Source organism: Ahaetulla prasina, chromosome 4 (genome assembly GCF_028640845.1).
Source record: "Ahaetulla prasina isolate Xishuangbanna chromosome 4, ASM2864084v1, whole genome shotgun sequence".
Classification (NCBI taxonomy): Eukaryota; Metazoa; Chordata; class Lepidosauria; order Squamata; family Colubridae; genus Ahaetulla; species Ahaetulla prasina.
In genome coordinates, this window is record NC_080542.1 from 31,874,413 (window position 1) to 31,901,411 (window position 26,999).

Consider the following 26,999-nt stretch of genomic DNA (forward strand, 5'->3'; position numbering starts at 1 on the left):
TTCATCTCCAAAATATTATTCTGTAACCTTTTGATTACAAATTTAACAAAAGCTTCATGCAATCTTCCTATACTATAATAACAGCAAGGAGACTCTACCAGCTACTTTTTGTAGGTGATGCAATAGCAATTATTGCTGAGTATCAAAATATATTTGATATTCTATCAAAATATAGAATATACAATACACATTAATAAGATTGTAATATAAAACTAAATAATTATAGAAACACATCATTCTATCATATTTTTTACTCATCCAAATTGTCATGAGAAATGTTACTTTGTTTGGTACAACTTCATATAGGGTTATCTAGATACATTGCCATTCCTCAAAACAAAAAGATAGGTTTACCAAAAAAAAAATATCCACCAGTTATTTTCTAGGAAAGGTTTCCCATTTTTAATAGTTTTGACAGGGCAAACCTGATGTCCTTGTTTCTCATACTATAAATGAGAGGATTCAATAAAGGAGGGATAAAACAATATAGTACAGTTGTTGCTAAATCCTGTACACCGGAGGGTACTTTCATATATGCAATTGATGCAGATAGAAGAAATATTGAAACAACAAACAGATGGGGTAAACAAGTGGAGAAAGCTTTTTTCCTTCCTTCCTTTGAGGGAATTTTGAGAACGGCATCGAAAACAGACACATAAGTAATAAGAATATAGACAAAGCAACCTATGCCCAAGATACAAATTACAACAATTAATTTGATTTCATTTTGATTTAAATCCATGCAGGTGAGTTTAAGTAACTGTGGGATTTCACAGAAAATCTGATTGATAGTATTGGAACAAAAAGGAGCTGCAAAGGTAAAACAAGTATTCAACAATGCATTAATAAGGCTGCTGACCCACACAGCGAGAATCATGTAAATGCAGGCTTGTTTGTTCATTATTGTTTCATAGTGTAATGGATTGCAAATGGCAACATAGCGATCATAAGCCATGACTGTGAGGATCCAAAAATCAGAACCCATAAAAAAGGCAAAAAGGAAAACTTGACAAACACATCCAAAATAAGAAATATGTCTCGTGTTCATGAGTATATTGGCTATGGATTTAGGGACAATGACAGAAATAACACCAAGGTCTTGTATGGCCAAGTTCATCAGGAAGAAGTACATGGGATTGTGGAGACGTTGGTCACAAAGTATTGCAGAGATGATGAGGAGATTCCCTGTCAGAACTGCCAAGTACAACACAGTGAAAACAAAGAAGTAAAACATCTTCAATTCTTCTATCTCTGTGATGTCAAAAAGCATAAAATCAGATATAATGGATTGATTATCCATGGTTTACAATATGGCACATGATGTTTCTAGAAAAAAGAATAGAAGGAGAGTTATTGGATTTTGAATTTCATCCTAATATTTTAATTATCTGATAAATTTTTTATTTAATCTGTATAGATTTACTAATCTTTATCCCTTTAAATATTCAGGAAAAGATAAGGGAAAATAATGTTTAAGAACCTAATGCTAGTTTTTGATGTTATTTTTGGAAAATCTCAACAATGAATTTTTCAGAATTTTCTCCATCTTGTTGCATGAAATATCTCCACCTATTTGCTTTGTAACTATGATTCTTCAATCACTACTACTACTACTATTACTACTACTACTACTACTACTACTACTATTATTATTATTATTTAAAATTCCAAAACAATGGAAATAGTGTGTTTCATTGGAAATCTGTAAATTATAACACTAACAAAATCCTTTTCTGAGGTTTAAATTAAGATAATTATCTAATTATGTGTGGCTTTTTAAATATGTATTTTGAAACTTTTTTGTTATGAAGGTAGGTTTTCAAGTTAGGAGAATCACACTGTCTGAGAAATATATACTAATGTTTTTAACTTATTCATACCAAGCAAAATTACCAAGCAATGTTGGGAACAACTAGAAATATTGGGACTCATTTCTTTGTTGTCCCACAAGAACAACACAGTCTTTTTAAAAAGCTAAGTGGTTTTATTTCTACACAGATTTAATTTTGGAGTTATTATTAAACTTTAGTAATCAAGATAAAGTCTCAAATAGCAATTCACACCTCAATTAAAATGAGCAACAAGCTCCCCATACTGCAACCATTTTCATACTACATCACATATCATAGCAATAAATGAACTTGATTAAATAAACATAGAAAGAAAAATCCTCAAAATGGTAGATTTTTGGCTATCTCAGATTGTTTAACCATTAATTTTCACAAGAAGCCTGCAAAGGATTGTTACAGCAATAAATAAGTTTGAGGTTTTTTTTTAAAAAAAGGCAAAAGCACAGATCCTCATACAGTAGTAAGAGGGGGTAGGTAAGTTCAATGTAAAATACATGAAAATTTATTTATTTTTTTAAATAAAAAACTTAATTTAATACACATATTTCCCATTTTGAAATGGATTTGATTCAGGTTTGTTTTCAATTACCCATTCTTCATTAAATGCTAATAACTTATAGTTAATTAGTTATAATAAATCAACTATTCAGTCACTAGACTAAATATTTACTTATTTATTTGATCTGAGGAGCAATAAAATATACAGTTAAATGAACTCTGTCCCAGGCTAACCCTATAGTTACAGTTTACCAGAATAATGAAATTATAAATATCTTCAAAGAATGGAAAATTCAGTTGTTGGACTGTGCTTCAGTGCCAAAATTGGCTTCATATTTGAACAAACAAAATTCATAAAGCAGTTATATTTACTTCAAGATTCCTGAATTATATTTTCACAAATGATCTTGTCCAGTAGCCAAAGTTGTGGGGTCTCCCAACATAAAGTGTTAATATACAAACCTATTTATATGTTTATAAATAAGAGAATAATTTTCAGTATAAACAGAAATTATAAAATTAATCTGGGATTATAATGGATATTATATCGACAACCTTAATTAATTAACAGAACTGACAGACATGTTAGTTCTGATGCTAAATTGAAAACTTAAACTTTAAAAAAATATTTTAGGTATTTTCCCATATTTATAAATATTAACACATATAAACAAAGGGAATGTATTGTAACAAAGATAAATACATTCCTCAGTATACATTTAGAATTCTAATATTTAAGTTTATTTTCTGAGGAATCCAGTAATAGTTCTACTGTTCATTCAATAAATTTACAGAAAGCTTACATATTTCCCTTCCAAACTTACATATTTCCCTTCCCTACCTTTTAATTCCCAGCGTTAAGTACTCATCTCATCTTAAATATTGTTGCTAAAATGTCTCAGAAAAAGAAAAAGTTTTAAAAGAATGAATTTATTAATATACCTTCTCTCTTGGGTGATTTCTGCTCATCCAGCAGGGGATTAGTTTATTTAAATCATGTATGAAGGTTCAAAACAAGATTCTGTAAGGAAATATAACTTTTTAAGAAAATATTCCTGACTGAAATTTTCTTTTTCATTTCTGTGTGTGGCCTCATGATAACAATAAGAAGTTAATAAAACAATCACAGTATACTACTATCTGGTTTGAAAATGTCCTGGAAAATGTCTAGATTTTAATTAAAAGTTCTAACTTTTCACAATATAACAAGAACAAAACTGGTAAATGCTATTTTGAACTGTTTTTAAAAAGCTATAGACATTATGCTAACAGATATAAAAGAAAGCAAAATTTAACCCTAAAATAATAAAATAGGAAAAAAATGTATTTCAAACTTTCAAAATTGTATTATTATGGTTGGTTACAGAGTCAGCCATATATTTATCCTGGATTAGGCAAAAAACCTAGGATAGTCAAATGTTATCTGATGATGTTAAAGATATTATCACAGGATGTAATCTGTTCCAATTAAATCAGTCTTTGTCAATAGACTGATGGTGATTTTGTCAATGCTGATGGTGTTCAAGTGGTGCTCCAATTTAGTTTGGGATTGCATTCAAGACACTTATTATTACTGGCACTATCTTTGTTTTCTTTTGCCAGTCATTCTACTTTTATTTGTGGTTCTTTGTATTTTGTGATTGGCTCTAATTGTTTCTTGTCTATTCTATTGCTTCTAGCTCTGACAACCTCCGTTATCTAGATATTTTGTTTTTCCTATCAACAATTTATTTCTTTATTTGATTTTTATAGCTGCCTATTTTAATCAACAACCCTGGTTGGCTTACAATTCCAAAACTGTAAAAACAAGTAAAACAATAAAAAGAAATTTAAAAACAATAAAAATGTCCAAATTAAATATACACAATGGCCAGGATAGTTAACAGTAATTGTAAGAAATACAAAGATCTATTAGATATTCATGGAAAATTAAAAACACTACAGGACCTCCAAGAACAAGGACTACGGGTTGACTGGTGGGCCTATCTTCAGTTACAAAATCGATACAAACAAGATTATAAAAGAATATGGAATATATCTTAAACTACAACAATTAAATAAAATTTTACTAGGGCCAGACAAAAAGAAAATACCCAAATTTATAAATATTTGCTAGAAGTAGAATTGGAAGAAGAAGTAGTGAAAGGATGTATGATTGCATGGGGTCAAAATATTGGACATAATATAAATTTATCAGATTGGGAGAAAATATGGAACGAAAATTATAAACTAACAAAATCAGCAGCATACAAAGAAAATGCATATAAAATATTCTACAGGTAGCACCTATCCCCTTCAAGACTAGCGAAAATGTATTCCAAAATGTCTCCCATATGCTGGAAATGGAAAAATAAAGAGGGAACATATTACCATATGTGGTGGTCCTGCCCTGAATCCCGTAAATATTGGTTAAAAATTAAAAAGTGGCTACAAGAAATCATGAATGAACAATTGGATCTAGAACCCGAACTCTTTTTATTGGGGATTTTTAAAAAAAAATATATGTGAAGAGTATAAAATATTTAATACTACATATATTACCTGCAGCTAGGATGGCCTTCGCTCAGTGTTGGAAACAGCCATGTGTGCCCACAGAGAGACTTATACAAAAGTGTTGTGCCTCGTTCGCTCCCCCTGACGCAGCCGAGCCTCTCTTATCTCCTGCCAGATGCTGATAGTGCTGAAGAATGTCCTGGCTTGCCTCCAGCCCCCAGCCCTGGCACCATGCCCAGACAGGCCGAACAAACAAACCTCCCTCCAATAGCATGTGCGCCTGAAGCCAGCCACGAGCTGAGATTACCAACAGCTGGAGACGAAACGATGCAATGGATAGATCCATGCTTCCAGAGAATGGAGAGGCGACGTCACCAAAAGGAAGGGAGGGGTAGGCCTGGATAAGTGCTGAGTCATGGAGCCACACCCCATGGCCTATATAAAGGATCTGCTTTCTGGCATTCTCTGAGTCAGGCAAAGTCTAACTTGGATTGCTGAAGTCACATCCTGGTCTCCTGCCTGCCCTGAGAACTCTGACAGAACTTTGGCAAAGTTGCAGAGGCTTTGCAGCCACACTTGATACGGACTTCCCCGACCCAGCCGTCAGAGGAGAAGTGGGACACGACAAAAAGATCATGAATTGCGCAGAAATGGACAAACTAACTTTGAGTTTGAAAGATAAAGAGACATCAGTATTTTATGGTAGATGGGAACGGTGGTATGGATGGATGGAAAGGAGATAGACAGGGATATTTAGTTACTAAGTATAAGCAATAGATAAAATAAGAACACAAATATGTACAATTTAATGTTTGTAATTATTGCAAGGATTATTGTTAGAAGAAAAACACCACAATTAGCTGTTAAGTGATATAATCTTTTCTTTTTCCTTTTTTTCTATGCTTTTAATGTAAAAAAGTTCAATAAAGTATATATACAAAAAAAAAACAGTAATTGTAAGAAATGGAACCCTTAACACACACTCAGTAATACAGCCCACATTACATTAAAAAGAAATTACCACTCCAAAGTAATTTGGTTCCAGGGTAGAAAAACATGGCAAGTAAAACCACTTGCTGACTTTGACAAAGATATTTTTGCCTTTATTTCATATAAAACTTTGGTGAAAAATTTTGTGAAAGTGATAAATAAGGAAGGTGAAGATTTTCATTATTTGAGACAGATGTTCCCAAGAAACATTTCTTTTTAATGTAATGTGACTATCTTGCACAGCTGCCGCAACAGTTCCACATTTTCATGTTTCTTTCGTATGTTAAATTTTGTACTATAACAGGTATTAAAGCACCTATATTTTATTGTTTAAAAACAGAAGATATTATAAAACATGATAGGTTAAGGGCTGACATGGTCGCAACCTTGCATCCAAAAATCTATAAAATAGCAATAGCACTTTGATTTATATATTACTTCACAGTGCTTTACAGCTCTCTTTAAGTGGTTTACAGAGACACCATATTGCCCCCAACAAATTAGGTCCTCATTTTACTGACCTCAGAAGGATGGAAAGCTAAGTCAACCTTGAGCCAGTGGGACTCGAACTGCCAAACAACTGGCAGATGATAGTCAGCAGAATAAGCCTGCAATACTGCATTCTAACCACTGTGCCACCACATACACCCAAAAGTGTTTATAGAGCAAGATCTTTGTTGCTTAGTGTACTTAGAATAAATATAGGATTCCCATATGGCTAACAATATTTTCTATTTTGCAAAACTCTGGTAATAGAAGCTCCCATATAAGACTCCATGCTTCAGGAGATTTGGATAATTTAGTTACATAAAAATTAATTATTGTTAGCATAAAATGTTTAAACTGATTAAATTCCACAGCTAAGAGCCTATAATTTTATTCTTCATATTACGTTTCCGTTGGTAATTCCTCCATGTCATACAATTATGGAATATGTGGCTCAGTTAATTTAGAAACTACAAGGAGTCTTCGAGTTATGAATGAAATGGAGCCTGTTCATTCCATTCATACATTGAGGATTCGTAGAAGTGAATCTCGTCCCTTGAATGAGCTCACTCCCTGCTTTCTACTCTTGCATTTGCTAATCAAATGCATGGTTCGTTAAGTGCACATGAGGTATCTCAGGGTGGGGAAAGCCATGAGGGCCTAGTGATAGAATAGGTCCCCAAGACCTTCCCAACCCACTAAGATACCTCATGTTTCCCTCTCCCTTCCGCTTATCTTACAAGAGCTATCTCCTCTGTGCCATGGTTTGTTGCTTTGAGGGAGTGGAGAGTCAGTGGAAGCTCTGTTTTTAACTGACTATTTTACAAGGAAATGAAGCTTCCCGTCCACATCAGTTCTCTGCTTGGGTGAAAAGTGTTTGGGCACCTATGGGATGCTTAGAAATGGAGCAGATGGCTTTTCACTTTTCTGCGTGAAAAGTGTTCCGGTGGTGACAAAAAGAAGGAGGAGAGGGAGAAAGGCACCACAAACACTTTTCATACTCAGAAGTAAAGTTTATGGAGTTTCTGGGGTCTGTGATCTTGTGAGAGTTCAGGCACCAGTCTCTGCAAAAAATTAGGTTACAGTACTAACCTAGAGTACTAACCAAAAGATTAGGTTACAGTACTACGGAGCTTCCATTCGCTCTCCTTTCCTTCAAAGGCACAGAAATGGTGGCACAGAGGAGATAGATATTGTAAACTGAGTCCAACACAGTAGGAAGGAAGGGAGAGGGAATTATGGGGAGCGTGGGGCAAATAGGATGAATGTTGCAGACCTCTACAATCATTCATAAGGGCAAACAACTGCCATGGTGCTGCCATAATTTTCTTAAACACCAGGTGGGGCTTATCTTGTAACTTCAAATGGGCACTAAATGAACACTTATATCCCAGAGATTACCTGTACTTTTAAAATAAATATGGGAAGTTATATTACTTTGCAGTCTACATGTTGGGAGAGAGTGTTATTTATACAAAGAATAAGATTGTTCTCCTGATGCTTCAATCTATAGTAAGATTACTAAACATGTGTTAATGAGCTGGTTTGGTTTGGAGCTGCAAGGAGAACCATCAACCTGAGGGTCCACTTGAAGAAGTAAAGCAGGACAGAAACATGGTGGTTATTGTTCAGCCTTTAACCAATAAATCCCTAAGCATTATTCTTTGCTATAAAAAAAGTTCTCTTTTTCTTTTGAAATTTAACCATCTAGTATAAAAAAGAAAATAGAAAATATATATATTGTATTTTAAAAACTATTTTGCCACTCATTAATCCAAGAGTAATGATGGTTCAGTCTATAAGTATATGTACTGTATATGTCTACACACACACACACACACACACACACACACACACACACACAGGTATATAAAAATCAGTGACAACTATTTAAACCACAGACCATTACATATACTTTGGCCAACAGATCTCAATGGAAGGTGATACAATAAAGGAAGTTGAATAGCATCTTAAATGTAGTTGACGGGCATTTGCCAAGCTAAGGATAATTTTCAGGAGCAACCTCCCCCTATAACTGAAGAGAAAAATTTTCAGTCAGTGTGTGCTACCTTCTCTAATGTATGCCCATGAAACATGGACAGTAGTCTCACAAGTGACGCAAAGAGCCATGGAAAGATACATCTTATAAGATCCCATCTTATAAGATAGGATTGAAAGACCTGCCCATGGATTAGAAAACAAATGAAAGTGTACGATATCATCAAGAGAGTAAAATAATTGAAATGGAAATGGGCGCATAGGAAGAAGAACTGATGGCAGGTGGATCAAGGCAGTCATAAAATGGATCTCACTTGATAAAAAAAACATCCATGAAAGAGACCTAAAACAAGATGGATCAATGATCAAGTATTGCAGTGCCAATTGGCAAAAGAAAGAACTGAATAGATTGGAAATATATGGAAGAGTCCTTCATTCTGCAATGGATAGATAATGGCTATGATGATAATGATGATAATGATACTACAGAGGCTACTACAGCATTATAAGTAGCCTCTAACTAAGATGGAACATGCAGCAGAATAGGCAATTTTAAATGATTTTTCATTTAACTATTATATTTATTTATAATAATATCACAATTGATCATGTTATGAACATTCCATTACTATTGGTACCCTGTATACCTATGTCCTCATTTTTCTTCTGTTATTTCATTAGTCCATATGGTTCATATCTCCACTATGGGCCCATCTTGTATTGCAATTCAGATTATTTGATAGTTTCCCAGCATTGCCATAACTTTGGCAGTTTTATTCCATTCCCTCTTTTTCTCTCTGTTATGTTGTGTTACATTTATTAGAAATTCCCTTGATATATGTGGTATTTGAAAAATAAAAACTTTCAGTATACATAGGAAATGGATCAGTGTCTTTTGCTTGAAGTGACTGTGGTATATGAATTAATTTTTTTTTATTTACATTTATATCCCGCTCTTCTCCGAAGACTCAGGGCGGCTTACACTATGTTAGCAATAGTCTTCATCCTATTTGTATATATATATATACAAAGTCAACTTATTGCCCCCAACAATCTGGGTCCTCATTTTATTTACCTTATAAAGGATGGAAGGCTGAGTCAACCTTGGGCCTGGTGGGACTAGAACCAGCAGTAATTGCAAGCAGCTGTGTTAATAACAGACTGTCTTACCAGTCTGAGCCACAGAGGCCCCTATTAATTAATTATACTATGTAATAGCCTTTCACCATCTAGTGCATTCCAGAAAAAGAAGTGAGTTCTTGAAGTTTCAGTTCCAACACTTTGAAACCTATTGCCGTTGGGATATTATCAAAGGGAAATATATATTTCTAGAGGGCTTCAACAATAGAAGGAATTGTGAACCACTGAATTTCTCCTGTAATGATCATGGAAGAGAGTACATGAATGTTTTCATATTATTTTGGATTCTTCAGCATTGTTGCTGTTCCTTGGATTCCAATCCTTTATGGGGAAATGACCTCATAGACCTTCACATTACAGACTATACTCAATGTGTTAACTTAAGGAATTACTCTCGGCCCATTGCAGAAAGTTAGAAAAGGCATCTATCAGAATCATAGATACAGTGGATCTTCATTTGAGATCGCAAAGAGGTGAGTTTCATCTTTAATAACCATGAATTTATACCGAAAATTGCTAAAATATTTTTTCCTGCTTTTTTACATTTTATGCTAAATTGAACTATTCTGCAATAGTACTGAAATTAATTGAGCACAATTCAATTTCAGTAAGATATCTTGGAAGGTATTTTGCAGATTGATTAAATAATCTCTTCATCACTTTGTGAATTATCGTGATATATCTATTAGAAAAATATATCTACCATACTAATTCTATCTGGTTTGATGTGTATAACATTTTGATGAGTTTAATAGTAGTGATTAGCATAGAAACAGCATCATTACTATTTCTTTGAGAAAACTCTTTTAATTCTTCCATTGATAAACAGATTATTTTTAAGCAGCTGACATATTTTAAACAAATTTAGCTATCTTATAAGATGTTTGCAAAGCATATATAATCATGATTCAATATTGATTTTTTAAAAAATGATATAACTCACTGAATTGGATAGCATGCTGTTCTAATACCAGACTGGTTTAATACATAATGAGATATGATTTAGAAAATAATTTGAATACAAAATTGAGTAGGTACTTGATTACTAATTTCTGTGAGAAATTTTAAAAAGTCAAATCAATAAAAATGTTTTTTTCATTAGTAGACTAAGTGAATAAAAATAATCAAGATTTGGAGGTGGAAATTTCTAACAAAGTCATTCTTACATATATTTTTTGCAAGACTAATTTTATCTGTAGATCATTTAAATATCATTAAATCCAATCATATATAAATTAATTTGGTTTACATGATACATCACCAAATTTGAGATCTAATATATCTAAATCCAATTAATCATAATTTTCACCAATGTTTCCAAAAAACTTTAATTAAAAAGGCATAATTAATACTTCACCTTGTAACCTTGTGGGAAGATGGGGTGCAAACAAATGTAATAAATAAAGAAATTAAAGACAAATAAAGAATCATAAGGGGTTGCCACACCACTAGAATTGAGCTATTCTAGTTCCTTTGTCTCTGGTTCATATCTTCCGGTTTGTGGATATTGAATATTGAAAAGGGAGTATGAACAAGGAAGAACAGCTTTCTCCCACTACATCTCAAATGTATTGACCTTTTTCACAATATTTAATAATAAATAAATACACCTATAAAAACAATAGTTATATCTTAATTTATTTAATGAACACTATTAGAAATCCGAACACTTTTAGATTTTAAATGATTTATCAAAGTATCAAAATCATGGTAGGCAAAAATTACAACTATTCAAGTAATAGAAAATACTCTAATTTCAAATCCAGGAAAAGATTTCTGGTCAAGAGCAACCATATTACTCTAGATGCTCCGCTGTGTGACTCAATAAAAACACTTTTTTTCTTTTTTAAGTATTAGAATAACTTGGCTTGGACATTGAAAAGGGAAGAAGTTTGAACGTAGTATAAATTATTTTTTAAACTCCACAAGACTAATTTAATTCAAATTATAGTCATAATTAAAATTATATTTCAAAAAGTTTCATTTTGTTTCTTCCCAGGGACAGAAAATATATCATGAAGCAATGAGTAATCAAACAGTCTCTGGATTTCTCCTTCTTGAATTTACAACAAATTCAGAACTTCAGATATTGTATTTTGTTATGTTCTTGATACTATACTTGGGAATAGTTATAGCAAATGTTCTTATAATCTCTGCAGTAATTTTTGACACTCACCTGCATCACCCCATGTACTTCTTTCTGAAGAACTTGGCCATACAAGACATTGGTCAAGTTTCAGTCATTATTCCCAAATCCATGATCAATTCTCTCAAGAATACTAGATACATTTCTTATTCTGGATGTGTTGCTCAGGTTTTTTTCCTTATCTCTTTCATGGGGTCTGATTTTTCTCTTCTCACAGTCATGGCATATGATCGTTATATTGCCATTTGCAAACCTTTACATTATGAGATGGTGATGACCAGGACAGTCTGCAAGCAAATCATTGCTAGTACATGGATAAGCGGTCTTCTTTACGGATTAGTACACACTGCAGGCACATTTGAAAACTCTTTCTGCTCTAACATTGTCAATCAATTTTTCTGTGAAATACCACACTTGCTTATTCTCTCCTGCTCAGAGTGGTATTTTTATGAAATTTTAATTATTTTATTAAGTTGTAGTTTAGCTTTAGTTTGCTTTACTTTTGTCATTCTCTCTTATACAAAGATTTTGATTATAGTGTTGAGAATTCCATCAGTTCATGGGAAACAAAAAGTGCTCTCAACCTGCCTTCCACACCTCGTTGTATTTTCCATATTTGTGTCAACTACAATGTTTGCTTATTTGAAGCCCAACTCTAACCTTGAGTTACATCTGAATTTATTATTTACTGTTATATATTCTTTAATGCCCCCCTTATTGAACCCAATAATTTATGGACTGAGAAACAAAGAGATTGGACTGGCCTTAGTAAAACTACTAGCTCTCAATCCTTCTTCAGAAAATAAATAATGTCAATTTTTCTGCTTAATATGTTGGAGGCACTATTTATTGCCAAGTAAAGCAAAGTCAAATGTTGAATGTGCATATTGAATGACATTTTAGTCCTGTATGATTGCAACAGGAAGATATATCAGGAATTAAGCTGAATCTTTAACATATGTAAGTTTGGAACTATTCTGAGTGCTAGTTGTTAATGGATGAACTCTTCTGATCTTCTGCTATTTTATCCTACATTAGTTGCTGTTAATGTTCTTACATTATGTTTTATATGACTCTTGGTGCTTTTTTTTTTTGGGAGGGTGTTGGGAGACTGCTGGATATTTTGCTTGCTTAGGATAGTTTGGAGGGCTATAGTTGGTTCACAGAACACAAAAAATAGAATAACAGAATCTGAAGGGATCTTGGAGGTCTTATAGTCCAACCCCCTGCTTAGGCAGGAGACCCTATACTATTCCAATCAAACAGCTGTCCAATCTCATCTTAAAAATCTCCAGTGAAGGAACACTTACAACCTCTGGAGGCAAGCTGTTCCACTGATGAATTGTTCTCATTGCCAGGAAATGTCTTCTTAGTTCTAAGTTGGATGTCTCCTTGATAAGTTTCCATCTATTACTTTTACACCATTTTACACCATTTTTTTCATCAGATTTTTTCAACTCATTAATTAACCTAAATTAGGAATTATTGATGTAACTTCCATTTCATCCATTTTTTTTTATTTATTTTGTCACAACAGTATATATAAGCATAAGCATGAAATAACTATAAGATATATAAGCACATATATAAGCATAAGTATGTAATAACTATACATTGGGCGCTATCTAACAAAATTAAATTCAACTGTGAAAAAAGTAAGGTTCTACATTTAGACAAAAAAAACAACAAAATGCACAAGTACCATATATGTGGTACCTTGCTCAATAGTAGTACCTGTGAGAGGGATCTTGGAGTCCTAGTGGACAACCATTTAGATATGAGCCAGCAGTGTGCAGCAGCTGCTAAAAAAGCCAACACAGTTCTGGGCTGCATAAACAGAGGGATAGAATCAAGATCATGTGAAGTGTTAATACCACTTTATAATGCCTTGGTAAGGCCACGCTTGGAATATTGCATCCAGTTTTGGTTGCCATGATGTAAAAAAGATGTTGAGACTCTAGAAAAAGTGCAGAGAAGAGCAACAAAGATGACTAGGGGACTGGAGGCTAAAACATATGAAGAATGGTTGCAGGAACTCGGTATGTCTAGTTTAATAAAAAGAAGGACTAGGGGAGACATGATAGTTCCAATATCTCAGGGGTTGCCACAAAGAAGAGGGAATCGGGCTGTTCTCCAAAGCACCTGAGGGTAGAACAAGAAGCAATGGGTGGAAACTGATCAAGGAAAGAAGCAACTAAGGAGAAATTTCCTGACAGTTAGAACAATTAATAAGTGGAACGACTTGCCTGCAGAAGTTGTGAATGCTCCAACACTGGAAATTTTTAAGAAAATGTTGGATAACCATCTGACTGAGATGGTGTAGGGTTTCCTGACTGGGCAGGGGGTTGGACTAGAAGGCCTCCAAGGTCTTTTCCAACTCTGTTGTTATATTATATTATATACGAAATTTGGATACAATCAAAGGGAACATTAGGACAGGAACAGTAGGTACGTTGGTGCTCTTATGCACGCCCCTTATAGACCCCTTATAGACCTCTTAGGAATGGAACCCAAATCTACGTTGAATTCATCCATAAGCAGACATTTCATTTTCCATTGTATATATGTCATTCAGGGTTTTGTTTTTCAATGAATCTGAGACCTGCCTCCTAACAGTAATGGTACATTATCATCATGTTGCTATTTGCAATCGATTATACTATGAAGCAATAATAAACAGTGGAGACTATATTAAAATGGTAGCCTTAGTGTGGGTATCTGGTTTTCTTTATGCCATATTGCACAGAAGCAGTACATTTTCAATGACTTTCTGTTAAAATAAAGTTGACCAATTTTTCTATGAAATACCTAAGCTACTGAAACTTTATTGTTCTGATCTATGCCTAGTTGAAGTTACTCTTCTTGTAGTGAGTTCTAGCCTAGGGCGTGAGGTACTTTTTTCTTTATCTCTACAAGTTATGTATGGATCTTCAGAATTGTACTTCAAATCCCTTCTGTACAGGGGCAGCAACAGGCCTTTTCTACCTGCCTCTGACATCTCACTGTTGTTTCATGATATATTTGTATTGCTTTTTTGGCTATGTTAGATCTCCCAGCAATAGTTCATCTTATTTAGACTTAGCTTTTGTCATAATATGTGATTATTTCTCCTATGAGGAAGTCACTCACTTACAAGATTAGAAATAAATTTTTTTAATTTGTCTCATGTAAGTTCTTAAAAGTTAGATAACTATTTAATGCTCTTTCAATGTTTATTCAAAAATTATTGGGAATGTAAAGTTTTCTTTTCCAAAAGATCTGATTTATTCTGATATATAATACAAATCATTTGTAGGCATAGCTAGTGTATTTTGCAAACAAATTAAACTCAATATGAATCCTACTTAATTTGCAAAATGGAAAAAAAGGAGAGGAAAGGAGAGGGGAAAGGAAAGGAAAGGAAAGGAAAGGAAAGGAAAGGAAAGGAAAGGAAAGGAAAGGAAAGGAAACTCAGGAGCTGTCTCATCCCAATTACATTGATTTGTCCCACTGAATCAAGCAGGACAGCATGCTGTGAATCCGATTAGTCAAAGAATTTTGATTAGTAGGATCTAGGAGGAAAGCTTATTCTGCTATTGTCCCCATCCTTTGTGGCATCTTTCCCAAAAAAGGGAGGCAAGCCTCTACATTAATGATTTTCTAGAAGAATATTAAAATATGCCTTTTCCAATTAATATTGGGGCTAAAATTATAATGTGATCACTGAATGTGTGATGAAACAGAATTTGCTTTATGTTTTCCTTCAAAGTTATTAAATTTGGAAAATAAAGGCAATGTCAGACTTTGTGCATATTGAATGATATCTCAGTACTGCTTGATTGCCGCAGAAAGATAATGTATATTAGGAATTAATCTGAAGATTTAATATTTAGAAGTTACTGGTTTTGTTAAGAAATTTGATTACCTCTCCCACAATATTTCTATGGGTCTAAGAACATTCAAACATAAACATGAATGGTATATTCCATTGCTTGACATTGGGAAATCCAACCCCTCTTATTTCTCAAGAAAAAGCATAATGATGTACCATACATGATACAATACAATAGGTCATATGAGGGACATACACTTATCCTATAGAAATGTGTTTTTTTTAAAATAAGGAACAATTTAATATATCTGTGGAGGAGATATACTAATGAATGCTTGCACAGGAAAGCATTTGTTACATTTGAAAGCATAAACAGGATGTTTTTAATATTGTATTTGGGGTTAGTCATTTCTATTCCTCTCTATTTGATCATTTCTTTTGTGGTTCCCTTTACTTGACTAGCTTTAATTAAAGTGATGTTTCCATCTAAATGGTTATCCATCCTAGTGGATAACCATTTAGATATGAGCCAGCAGTGTGCAGCAGCTGCTAAAAAAGCCAACATAGTTCTGGGCTGCATAAACAGAGGGATAGAATCAAGATCACGTAAAGTGTTACTGCCACTTTATAATGCCTTGGTAAGGCCACACTTGGAATATTGCATCCAGTTTTGGTTGCCACGATGTAAAAAAGATGTTGAGACTCTAGAAAAAGTGCAAAGAAGAGCAACAAAGATGATTAGGGGACAGGAGGCTAAAACATATGAAGAACGGTTGCAGGAACTCGGTATGTCTAGTTTAATAAAAAGAAGGACTAGGGGAGACATGATAGCAGTGTTCCAATATCTCAGGGGTTGCCACAAAGAAGAGGGAGTCAAACTATTCTCCAAAGCACCTGAGGGTAGAACAAGAAGCAATGGGTGGAAACTGATCAAAGAAAGAAGCAACTTAGAACTAAGGAGAAATTTCCTGACAGTTAGAACAATTAATAAGTGGAACGACTTGCCTGCAGAAGTTGTGAATGCTCCAACACTGGAAATTTTTAAGAAAATGTTGGATAACCATCTGACTGAGATGGTGTAGGGTTTCCTGCCTGGGCAGGGGGTTGGACTAGAAGACCTCCAAGGTCCTTTCCAACTCTGTTGTTATATTATATATTATATCTTTTTTGTAATGTATATGCTACTCCAGAATATAATGTAATGATAGAGGTATCAAAGTCTAAAACATACAATGAATGATTGCAAGTCACCATGGCTAGTCTAGTGAATAAAATGACATGATAGCACTATTCCAATATTTGAGGGGCTGCCACAGAGAGGAGGGGGTCAAGCTATTTTACAAAGCACCTGAAGGCCAGACAAGGAATAATGGATGGAAACTGATCAAGGAGAGATCAAGGAGAGAAAAGTGCCTACCGTTCCTGTCCTATTGTTCTCTTCATTATAGTACTATATGCTTACTTTTACTTATATATACTTTTTCTCTCATTATGAATTATTGTTTATGTTGATGATTGTATATACTGTTGTGACAAAATAAAAAAAAGATTCAAGCTAGAAATAAGGAGAAATTTCTGACAGTGAGAACAATCAACCAATGGAACAGCTTGCCTTCAGAAGTTGTAGGAGCTTCATCACTGGAAGCTTTCAAAAAGAGATTGGATTGCTATTTGTCAGATATGGTGTAGGGCAGGACTGTCAAACTCCCGACCTGCAGACTGAATGCATCACACACTGACCACACCCACACCCAGTTTAGTGAAGAGGGAAAAAGTCCCAATATATCACATGATGCTGCTGTGACAATGTGAGTTTGATACCCCTGGTGTAGGGTCTCCTGCTTGGGTGGGGGTTTGGACTAGAAGACCTACAATGTCTCTTCGAACTCTGTTAATCTGTTAAATATGTTAAACTGTCTCCAAACTCTATTTTGGTCTGTGCAGTTTATGAATCAAGCACCAGAAAAATTATATTTGTTTTGTATTGTAATCTACATGAGTCTGCCTTGGAAAACAATCCACAAGCTTCAACTGGTCCATCAGTGAGCTGCACTGGTTACCAGTTTAGTTCTAGGTATGATTCATGGTGCTAGTTGTTAAAGCCTTACATGGCATAGGACCTTATAAATGGACTGATATTAGATTCAGCTAAGTTATAGTGCTCTTTGCTCTGAAGTGTGTACAACAGTGCAGTGTCCTATGGTTAATTTAAGAATCTTGTTGTTTAGGTGTCAACACTGATACCACTGGGGCATAAAAGGAACACTGTAGAAACAAACTGGAGTCTCTGAAGCAGGGCAGGAGCAGAAAAATGCAGTGTATTCTTGCTTGTGAGTGGAATGACATTGCTTATGTGGATTTGGGGCAGGAAAACCAAAGTGATATGAAATATATGAAAGCTACTGCTACTGTTCAGCTTTACTTCCCAATGATTTCCTGACTTTCTAAACCTTGTTGAGCTTGATATTGCTTTATCATTGTCATTAAACAAATAAGGCATACCTGAAAAATGAGGAAAGTCTAAAATAAAGACAGTACACATATACAAAGAGATGGCCTGTGATTTGAGTTTGTGATCTTGGCTTTTTGCATGCATGCATGAACACACACACACATATGCACATTACACACACACACACACACACACACACACACACACACACACACACACACATCCTGGGTGAGACACATTCATTTTAGAATGAATTCTCAATAACAAATTAAATAAAAAAGATAGGACAATGCTTTGAGTTTAGGCTTTGTTTATGATTCTACCAACAAAACCAGACCTATATTTCACATGAATCATGAGCAAATATAGTTCTCCCCACCCCCTGTGGCCTAAACTCAGAAACATTAAATTGAATGTGTGATCTAAATTTATGGTACAGCTGTTCAATAAAATGTTTAAAGAGGCAAACACTTCATTGAACATCTGTACCATAAAATTAGATCACACATTCAATTTAGATAAATAATTGTGAAGATTTTTCTGCTATTTAAAAAAAAACATTGAAAGCATAATCACTTCTAATATATAAATCAAAAGAAATTTCTGCAATTGAGAAATTTTCTGCTGTAGTGTTCACTAAAATTTAATAGGGAATTAAATGAGCATGATAAAAGTCAACAAGAAAATGATATGATTGTCATGACCAATTATATCTTTATAGTATAGATTGTACTGTGTAAAAACTACATAGCTGACATTAACTTTAGGTGTTTTTTTTAACTCTGACCATAAATGTGAAAAACATACTGAAAACAATTAAGGGATGAGGCAAAAGGACCGCTGAATATTTTAATCCAATCAATTTATCAGTAACAAAAACTAAGCATAGACCAAGTTTTGTTTTGTTTTTTGTTGTTTTTAATGAGGAACTATTTCTAATTAGCTGTGCTAGACTCTTGGGTACTGAAGTTGAATCAAAGAAGCTGAAACAAATATGATGCTGCTGCAGATGCAGCAAATCCTTTAAATCCCATATTGATTAGAAGAAGCCATACTTAATAATGTGGCAGTTTTCAAAGGAAGCATAAAAATGTTTCAATGGACAGAAAGGCATAGCTGAATTACAAAAACTAACAATATCCTAGAATTGTAAATAAATCTAAGTGAAATTTACAAATAAGGTCAATAGATACATTTATAATTTATTATCTTTGTTATCATTTTTCTTCATCCCATTCCCTAAACCTGAGGCTTTGATAGTTCATTTTTTAATATCTCGGAGCTTGCAAAATGTTGCTTGTTTGTTTGTTTTTACATGTCATCACATCACAATATAACAGTCAAAGTAAAATACAAGAATATTGTTGCCTTTCTATCAGATCTTATGTTTGAATTGGATATCAGATTTATAGATCCAGACATGGCCACTTATTGGTTTAAGAAATAACTCTGTATTTGATAAATTGAATAATTTGGCAGCTCTTGACCATATTGTTTCTAAACTAAGAATATCAATTTATGTGTACTGTATGATACTTGGCATGATACATATAAATTCAAATAAGTTGAATGATTAAAATGTATTTTTGTAAGTTGTTGTTGTGATAAAACTAAGGTTACTACCCGTAAACCAGGGGTAATCAAACTTTTTGTACCTACCGCCCACTTTTGTATCTCTGTTAGTAGTAAAATTTTCTAACCGCCCACCAGTTCCACAGTAATTGGATTTATAAAGTAGGTTTGGGGAGGGCGCCGGCTACCAGCTCTGCTTGTCTGTTACAGCTGGATGGTGTGGGGGGAGATGTGCGACCTATTCTGGGTAGAGGTTTTTTGTTTGTGGTCATACTATAGCACCATTTAATTTCACTTATGTAACATAAACTAAACTTATGCATGGGCGATACAAATAGTATATTTTCAGAAATTTAAATTGTCATGGGGAATTCTATGAAAATCTAATGAAAATATTTTTAAATAATGCTATGAAATTTTTTTAAAAAGTCAATTAAATTAAAAAAAAGGAAAGTGCTTCAGTATCGGACAAAACCCACCATGAAAGCTGGAACACCCACTAGTGGGCGGTAGGGACCAGGTTGTCTACCATTGCCATAAACTATGTTGGACAAAAATTAAACCATGCTGAAAATTAAATGCTGACTGATTGCATGAAAATTCTTCCTAGTAATGACAGTTTTAGATTTTCTACTGTGTTTTAATATACTTATTTTGAAATAACATACAATTCAGAACTATTATATGATATCCAAATATTTTACCTTCTTCTCAATCTTAAAATCCATTTTATTCATCAATTGTGTTTCATCTTCTATTTTCATATTTTATTAATATCCAGTCTTCTCTTTATTAATCTTGAAACCACTCACCAAATGAATTAATGTTTCAAATCCCTTTAAAGAATATTGAGGTTTTAAGGATGATTTTTAAATTTGTTTTTGAAGACACATTAATCAATTGTCAACTTGTTCAGAAATCTCCCATATGCAAATATTATATCTGTATACATTTACAGTGTCTGAAAAACTTTACCAAAAGCTAAAACTGATTTAAACATCAACTGTTGTCCTAACTTGATTTTTTTTAGCTCATTAGTTAATATAAATTAAATGATTCAATTTAAGAACACTGTATTATTAGAGCAATGTTGTTGTTTTTTAAATTAATCCTTTTTCCTCTTCTTCCCACAGAGAGAACAGAATGTTAAACCTTACTTCCAATTCTGGGTTCCTCCTTCTGAAATTTTCTGAAGGTCGAGAGTTGCAGATCTTATATTTCTTCCTGTTTCTAGCAGTATACCTGATCACCTTGCTGGGGAATCTTTTCACCATCATTTCAATTGCTGTTGATCATCACCTGCATACACCAATATATTTCTTCTTAATGAACTTGGCAGTTATTGATATTGGTTCCATATCATCCATTGTACCCAAATCCATGTTCAACTCACTCATGAACAACAATTTCATTTCTTATTTTGAATGTGCCATTCAGGTTTTCTTTTTCTTTGATGCATCTGAGATCTCTCTCTTAACTGTAATGGCACATGATCATCATGTTGCTATTTACAATCCATTACAATATGCAACAATAATGAATAGCGGAACCTGTATTAAAATGGTAGCCTTTGTGTGGATATCTGGTTTCCTTTATGCCAAATTACACACAAACAGTACATTTCTAATAACTTTCTGTTCAAATAAAGTTGAACAATTTTTCTGTGAAATCCCAAAACTACTGAAACTTTCTTGCTCTGACCTATACTTAGTGGAAGTTGTTCTTCTTGTAGTGAGTTCTAGTCTAGGGGTAGGGTGCTTTATCTTCATCATTATAAGTTATGTATGGCTCTACAGAGCTGTATTTCAGATCCCTTCTGTACAGGGACAGCAAAAAGGACTGGATAATAATGCCAATTATAGCAACATTTTAATGGTTTATTGTAGTTAAACTTCTGCTTTCTAAAATTTTATCGGACTTAAAAATATGACTGCTGACCTATAAAAATGAAGAAAGTATATGAAATTATGATCCTTATACTTTGCTATTCTTTAGTTTTCAAATATCAATTTGAGCTGAACATATTTGCATATATTTTCCAACGATGGAAATTGTCTAACATATTAATTATTTGCAAATAATTGGTGTTTTTTTTCTCCCACAGATAATTATACACTTTAAATTTCTACACATCATGCCAAATCTTACCAGACCTACTGAATTCCTGCTCCTGGAGTTTTCTCAAGTCTATAAATTACAGATTTTTCACTTTTTCCTATTTCTAACAATATACGTAATATCCTTTGCTGGCAATCTTTTCATTATCATTGTAGTCATCATGAACGATTGTTTGCATTCTCCAATGTATTGAAGAATTCTCCAATATGATGGATATTTGTTCCATTTCAGTCATTGTACCCAAATCTATGACTAATTCACTTATGAATAGCAGGTTTATTTCTTATTCTGAATGTGTTGCTCAAGTTTTTTCCTTTCTGTTTTTTGAAGCCTCTGAATACTTCCTTTTAACAGTAATGGCTCATAATCGCCATGCGCGGCCTGCACTGGCTGCCGGTAGCCTTCCGGGTGCAATTCAAGGTGCTGGTTATCACCTTTAAAGCGCTCCATGGCTTTGGACCGGGCTATTTACGAGACCGCCTTCTGCTACCGATAGCCTCCCAACGACCTGTGCGCTCCCACAGGGTGGGCCTTCTCAGGGTGCCGGCGGCACCGGCCCTTTGGAATGAGCTGCCTCTGGGGTTGCGCCAACTCCCAGACCTCCGTACCTTCAAACGTGAATTTAAGACTTTATTATTTCATCGTGCGGGACTGGTCTAAGCGTAATTTTAAATTGCAATTTTAAATGGGTTTTATGTCGGTCTATGACCGTTTTAGTTTGATTCAGCCTATTAAATATTTGTTTTTAATTCTGTTTTTGACTTGCTGCTTGTATTTTGTGTTTTTAAATATGGCTATAAACCGCCCTGAGTCCTTCGGGAGAAGGGCGGTATAGAAATTAAATTATAAATAAATAAATAAATAAAATGTTGCAATTTGTAATCCTCTGCAATATGAGACAATCATGAACAAAGAAGCCAGATGATAGCCATTGTGTGGGTTGTTAGCCTGCTTTATGCAGTGTTGCACACAAGTGGCACTTTTTCAATAATGTTTTGTTCCAATAAGGTTAATCAGTTTTTCTGTGAAATTCCAAAATTGCTTAAAATCTCTTGCTCTGATTCATATCTTGTTGAAGTTAGATTAATCGCCTTTTGTGGTATCATAATATTTGGATGTTTTATTTTTGCTGTTGCAACATATGTGTAGATTTTCACTGCAGTGCTCAAAATTCCTTCTGTACATGGACAGAAAAAGGCCATCGGCACTTGCCTCCCTCACCTCAGTGTTTTCTCGTTGATGTTGTCCACTAGTCTCTTTGTTTATATAAGACCACCTATTTCATCTGATCTGGAATTAATTTTTGTGGTGCTATATGCAATTCTTCCTCCAGTCCTGAATCCATTTGTTTACAGCATGAGAAATAAAGAGTTTCAAAATGCCTTCTGGAATTTATACAAACTTTGGTAGTTTCAAATACAACTTGCTGATTTGTGCTTAATTGTTTTGGAGAATGATTTCCTTGCTTTATCAGAATATGCTACCAAACCGTGTGTGTGTGTTTATCTCTCTGTGTCTAAATAATAAAATGTATTATACTAAATTTTCAATGTCTAGCTCCTGTATAATTAGTCATATTCTAATAAATATTCTTTCTATGTTGCTTGCATTATGTTCATTGAATCTGAAAAAAGTTTAAAGCCAGCTGTCAGCTACACAGAAAATGTAAAGATGCAAAATTTTGCAAAAGAATTTCCATTTGAAATGAAAACTTGGGGATATGTCTCTTATAGTATCAATCATAGAATAAACTCTTGTCAAAAGAAAATCTTTATTTTTTTTTAATTTATTTATTTATTTGTCAAACACAACAATATATATAAGTATAAGCATGAAATAACCATACGAATTGGATACAACCAAAGGGAACATTAGGACAGGAACGGTAGGCACGCTGGTGCTCTTATGCACGCCCTTCACAGACCTATTAGGAACGGGGTGATGTCAATAGTAGATAGTCTTTGGTTAAAGCTTTGGGGATTTGGGGAAGAGACCAACAATGTGGCTACCCTTAAAAAAGACCTTGACTTTGTGTTGGAATGGTCAAAAATTTGGCAACTCCAAATATCAACCAGCAAATGCTCTGTCTTACACCTTGGAAAAAAGAATCAGAACACTAAATACAAGCTTGATGGCCATTACCTTGTAGATGACCCTCACCCCGTCAAAGACCTTGGAGTTTTCATATCAAACAATCTAAGTGCCAAAACCCACTGCAACTACATCACCAAAAAGTCTGTAAAAGTTTCAACTTAATTTTGCGTAGCTTCTTCTCCAGAAAGATTACACTACTACCCAGAGCATAGAAAATATTTGCTAGACCAATTCTTGAATATAGCTCACTGGAACTCACACCTCATTTCAGACATTAATACAATTGAGCGTGTCCAGAAATATTTTACAAGAAGAGTTCTCCACTCCTCTGATCACAACAAAATACCTTATGCCACCAGACTTGAAATTCTGGGTTTAGAAAATTTAGAACTCCGCCGCCTTCAACATGACCTGAGTTTAACTCATAGAATCATCTGCTAGAATGTCCTTCCTGTCGAAGACTACTTCAGCTTCAATCGCAACAATACACGAGCACACAATAGATTTAAACTTAATGTGAACCGTTCCAATCTCGATTGTAGAAAATATGACTTCAGTAACAGAGTCGTTAATGCCTGGAATGCACTACTTGACTCTGTCGTCTCTTCCCAAAACCCCCAAAGCTTTATCCAAAGACTGTCTACTATTGACCTCACCCCATTCCTGAGAGGTCTGTAAGGGGGGTGCATAAGAGCACCAGTGTGCCTACCATTCCTGTCCTAATGTTCCCCTTGATTGTATCCAATTCGTATGGTTATTTCATGCTTATACTTATATATACTGTTGTGTTTGACAAATAAATAAATAAATATTTACCTGACTATGTGCATTGAGAAGGAGATGGTGGCCTTTAAATTCAAAAGAAGTCTGGTTCTTGTATGTACAAATATGTCTCTCTTTAATAGGATGATTTTCAAAAACTGTGCAAAAAACAATTATAACTGTTATTGAGGGAGAATTCTCAATAATAGGTTAGAACAATAAACTGAAATATTCCTTCCAATTTTCCAGGTGTAACCCTGGGATGAGGCAGTTGAATAGCAGCAGAATAGCTCATAGATGAATAGCATCACTATCTCACTTTGTCAGAGATACGTAAATAAAAGCAAAATGTACACAATTCACATGATGTTATTCAGAATACACATAGACACAAGCGTGTTATCACTGATGAATTCCAAAGCAATTGGAAAGAATTCTAGAATTTTATTTATCTTCTATAAAATATAGAACTAGGCAAATGCCCAATTTTTATATACTTTTTTCTTCTTCTGATTCCCTGAATTAAAAGCAAATTTAATATACCTCCACCTAGAATTAAGGTTGAAATTTTTGATCTTCCCTAATTCTGTATCTCAGGTCTTACATCCATATGTCTTTTTTTAAAAATTGCCATTATTTTTTTTAATGAATTAGGTTTATTTTTAATTAATGAAACAGAAATGGAAAAAGAAAAGAAAAGATAATAACATTTAAAAAAAAAATGTTTAAATCATCATTTTTACAACATAACACACAATTCTAATGAAATATTAGTGAACATCAAAGTAGGAGATAGTCGGGGGTTTTTTAATTTAGGAGATAGAAAAGGTATTTTTCAATTGCATAAATTTGTTTATTTTGTAGGGGTTTTAGGGATTTTAGGGATTATGCTCCCATTATTTCCCTAAACTGCAGAAGAACTGTCTTGTCAATGTGATTATCTAAATCAGTGTTCCTGAATGGCTGAGGAATTCTGGCATCTTCGGACATTCCGTCGTGAACTGAAGACACATCTCTTTATCTGTGTGGGGCTGGCTTAAATTGGAATTTTAATGTTAAATTTTATTAATTTTTAAACGGGGTTTTTTAGTTTATGGCAAATTTTAATTTTTGGGCTAATTTAAATAAGTTTTTTAAACTGCATTTTAACCTGTATATTGGTTTTATCTTGCCTGTACACCGCCCTGAGTCCTTCGGGAGAAGGGCGGTATAAAAATCAAATAAATAATAATAATAATAATCTTAAATTGCCAAGCTTGAGCAACACTGATCTAAATTAAACATCTGTGTTAAAGCTGTTCAGTGAATTGTTTGCTTCTCTAAAGTCAATTTCATGTACATATCAATTCTCAAACAAATGGATCTCACCCATGGTGTGCTTTTCTACGTGTGCAAAATGTCAAGGTGGCAGTCTCAAAGAGGCAACTGGATTTTCTTGTTTTTCATTAAAAACGTTCTCATCCAAGAAGCTTCTTCAGCTCTGGCTGGATGGTGAGGAATGGATGGATTTATATCCCTTGCAGGCTTCTGGTCAATTGCATTCTTTTAGAGAGTTGTTGAGGCTACTTGGAGGTTTATCTATGTCTTTGGGGTCACCTGAGTACAAAGGTGGCAGCCTCAAAATTTTGTGACAAAAGGCTATCTCTTTATTTTTGAGTAAATCCCATGCATATAAACTACTCCTCAACCTATGACCAGAGGCAAAAAAGGGCAATTATTATCTGGATCCAATGTTCTAATGGTCACCCCCTGTGATCACATGACTGTACTCTGGCATTGGAAACACAGTTGCCTAAATGGACATTTACAGCGTCCAGCAATCAAGTGACTATATTTTGGACAATTTTGCCCCAAACTGGCATTTTTTCCCAATTTTTAGCAAAACTGCACCCATAATAACCCATCAGCTTGCTTAAATATCACTGTAAAAAGGTTGCAAGTTTAGTGACATAATGGCTGTTATGACTTACAAACGTAATGGGCAATCCATTATGGACATAACAGTCTTTAGTTCCTATTTTTTTTGGGAGATGACTTATTTGTTTATGTGTTTAAGATCAGAGCAAGGATAAAGCAACATCCTTTATAGCAAGCTATATAGGTAGTCCTCAATTTATGAACACAGTTGAGCATAAAATGTACGTTGCTAAGTGAGAAATTTGTTAAGAGAGTTTTGCCCCATTTTACAACTTTTCTCACTACATTTGTTAAGTGAATCACTGCAATTCTTAAATTAGTAACATGGTTGTTAAGCAAATCTGATTTCCCCATTTACTTTGCTTGTCAGAAGATTGCAACAAGGAATCACATGACTCCAGGACACTGCAATTATCATAAATGTGAGCCAGTTGTCAAGCATCTGAATTTAATGGGAATGCTGCAACAGTCATAAGTGTTAAAAATGGTCATAAGTTACTTTTTTCAGTACCATTGTAAATTCAAACAGTCACTTAATGAACCATTGGAAGTCAAGGACTACCTTTACAAGGTTTACAAAGGCAGTGAATCATTGGAGAAGTAATGCTTAACATTACAGTTGTACTTTTTTACTAGTTTAAATAGTTCACATTTCTTTGGTTTTCCTGTCCC

General features: G+C 34.1%; 2 protein-coding genes and 1 pseudogene across 2 annotated transcripts; 2 read left to right on the plus strand and 1 right to left on the minus strand.

Moving 5' to 3' along the window:
* Positions 1-382: 382 nt before the first annotated feature.
* Positions 383-1,300, minus strand: LOC131198169 (olfactory receptor 14C36-like). Its single transcript, XM_058182670.1, has one exon. The coding sequence runs from the start codon at positions 1,298-1,300 to the stop codon at positions 383-385; it is 918 nt and encodes a 305-aa protein (XP_058038653.1).
* A 10,178-nt stretch (positions 1,301-11,478) lies between these two features.
* On the plus strand, positions 11,479-12,411 carry LOC131198170 (olfactory receptor 14A16-like). The gene has a single exon (XM_058182671.1). It carries the CDS (start codon positions 11,479-11,481, stop codon positions 12,409-12,411), a length of 933 nt encoding a protein of 310 aa, XP_058038654.1.
* A 9,159-nt stretch (positions 12,412-21,570) lies between these two features.
* On the plus strand, positions 21,571-22,964 carry LOC131198171 (olfactory receptor 14J1-like; annotated as a pseudogene).
* Positions 22,965-26,999: the final 4,035 nt, after the last annotated feature.

Excerpts from the sequence above, each read along its gene's own strand:
- LOC131198170 (XM_058182671.1), top strand. The coding sequence starts at position 11,479 with ATGAGTAATCAAACAGTCTCTGGATTTCTCCTTCTTGAATTTACAACA.
- LOC131198169 (XM_058182670.1), bottom strand. The coding sequence starts at position 1,300 with ATGGATAATCAATCCATTATATCTGATTTTATGCTTTTTGACATCACA.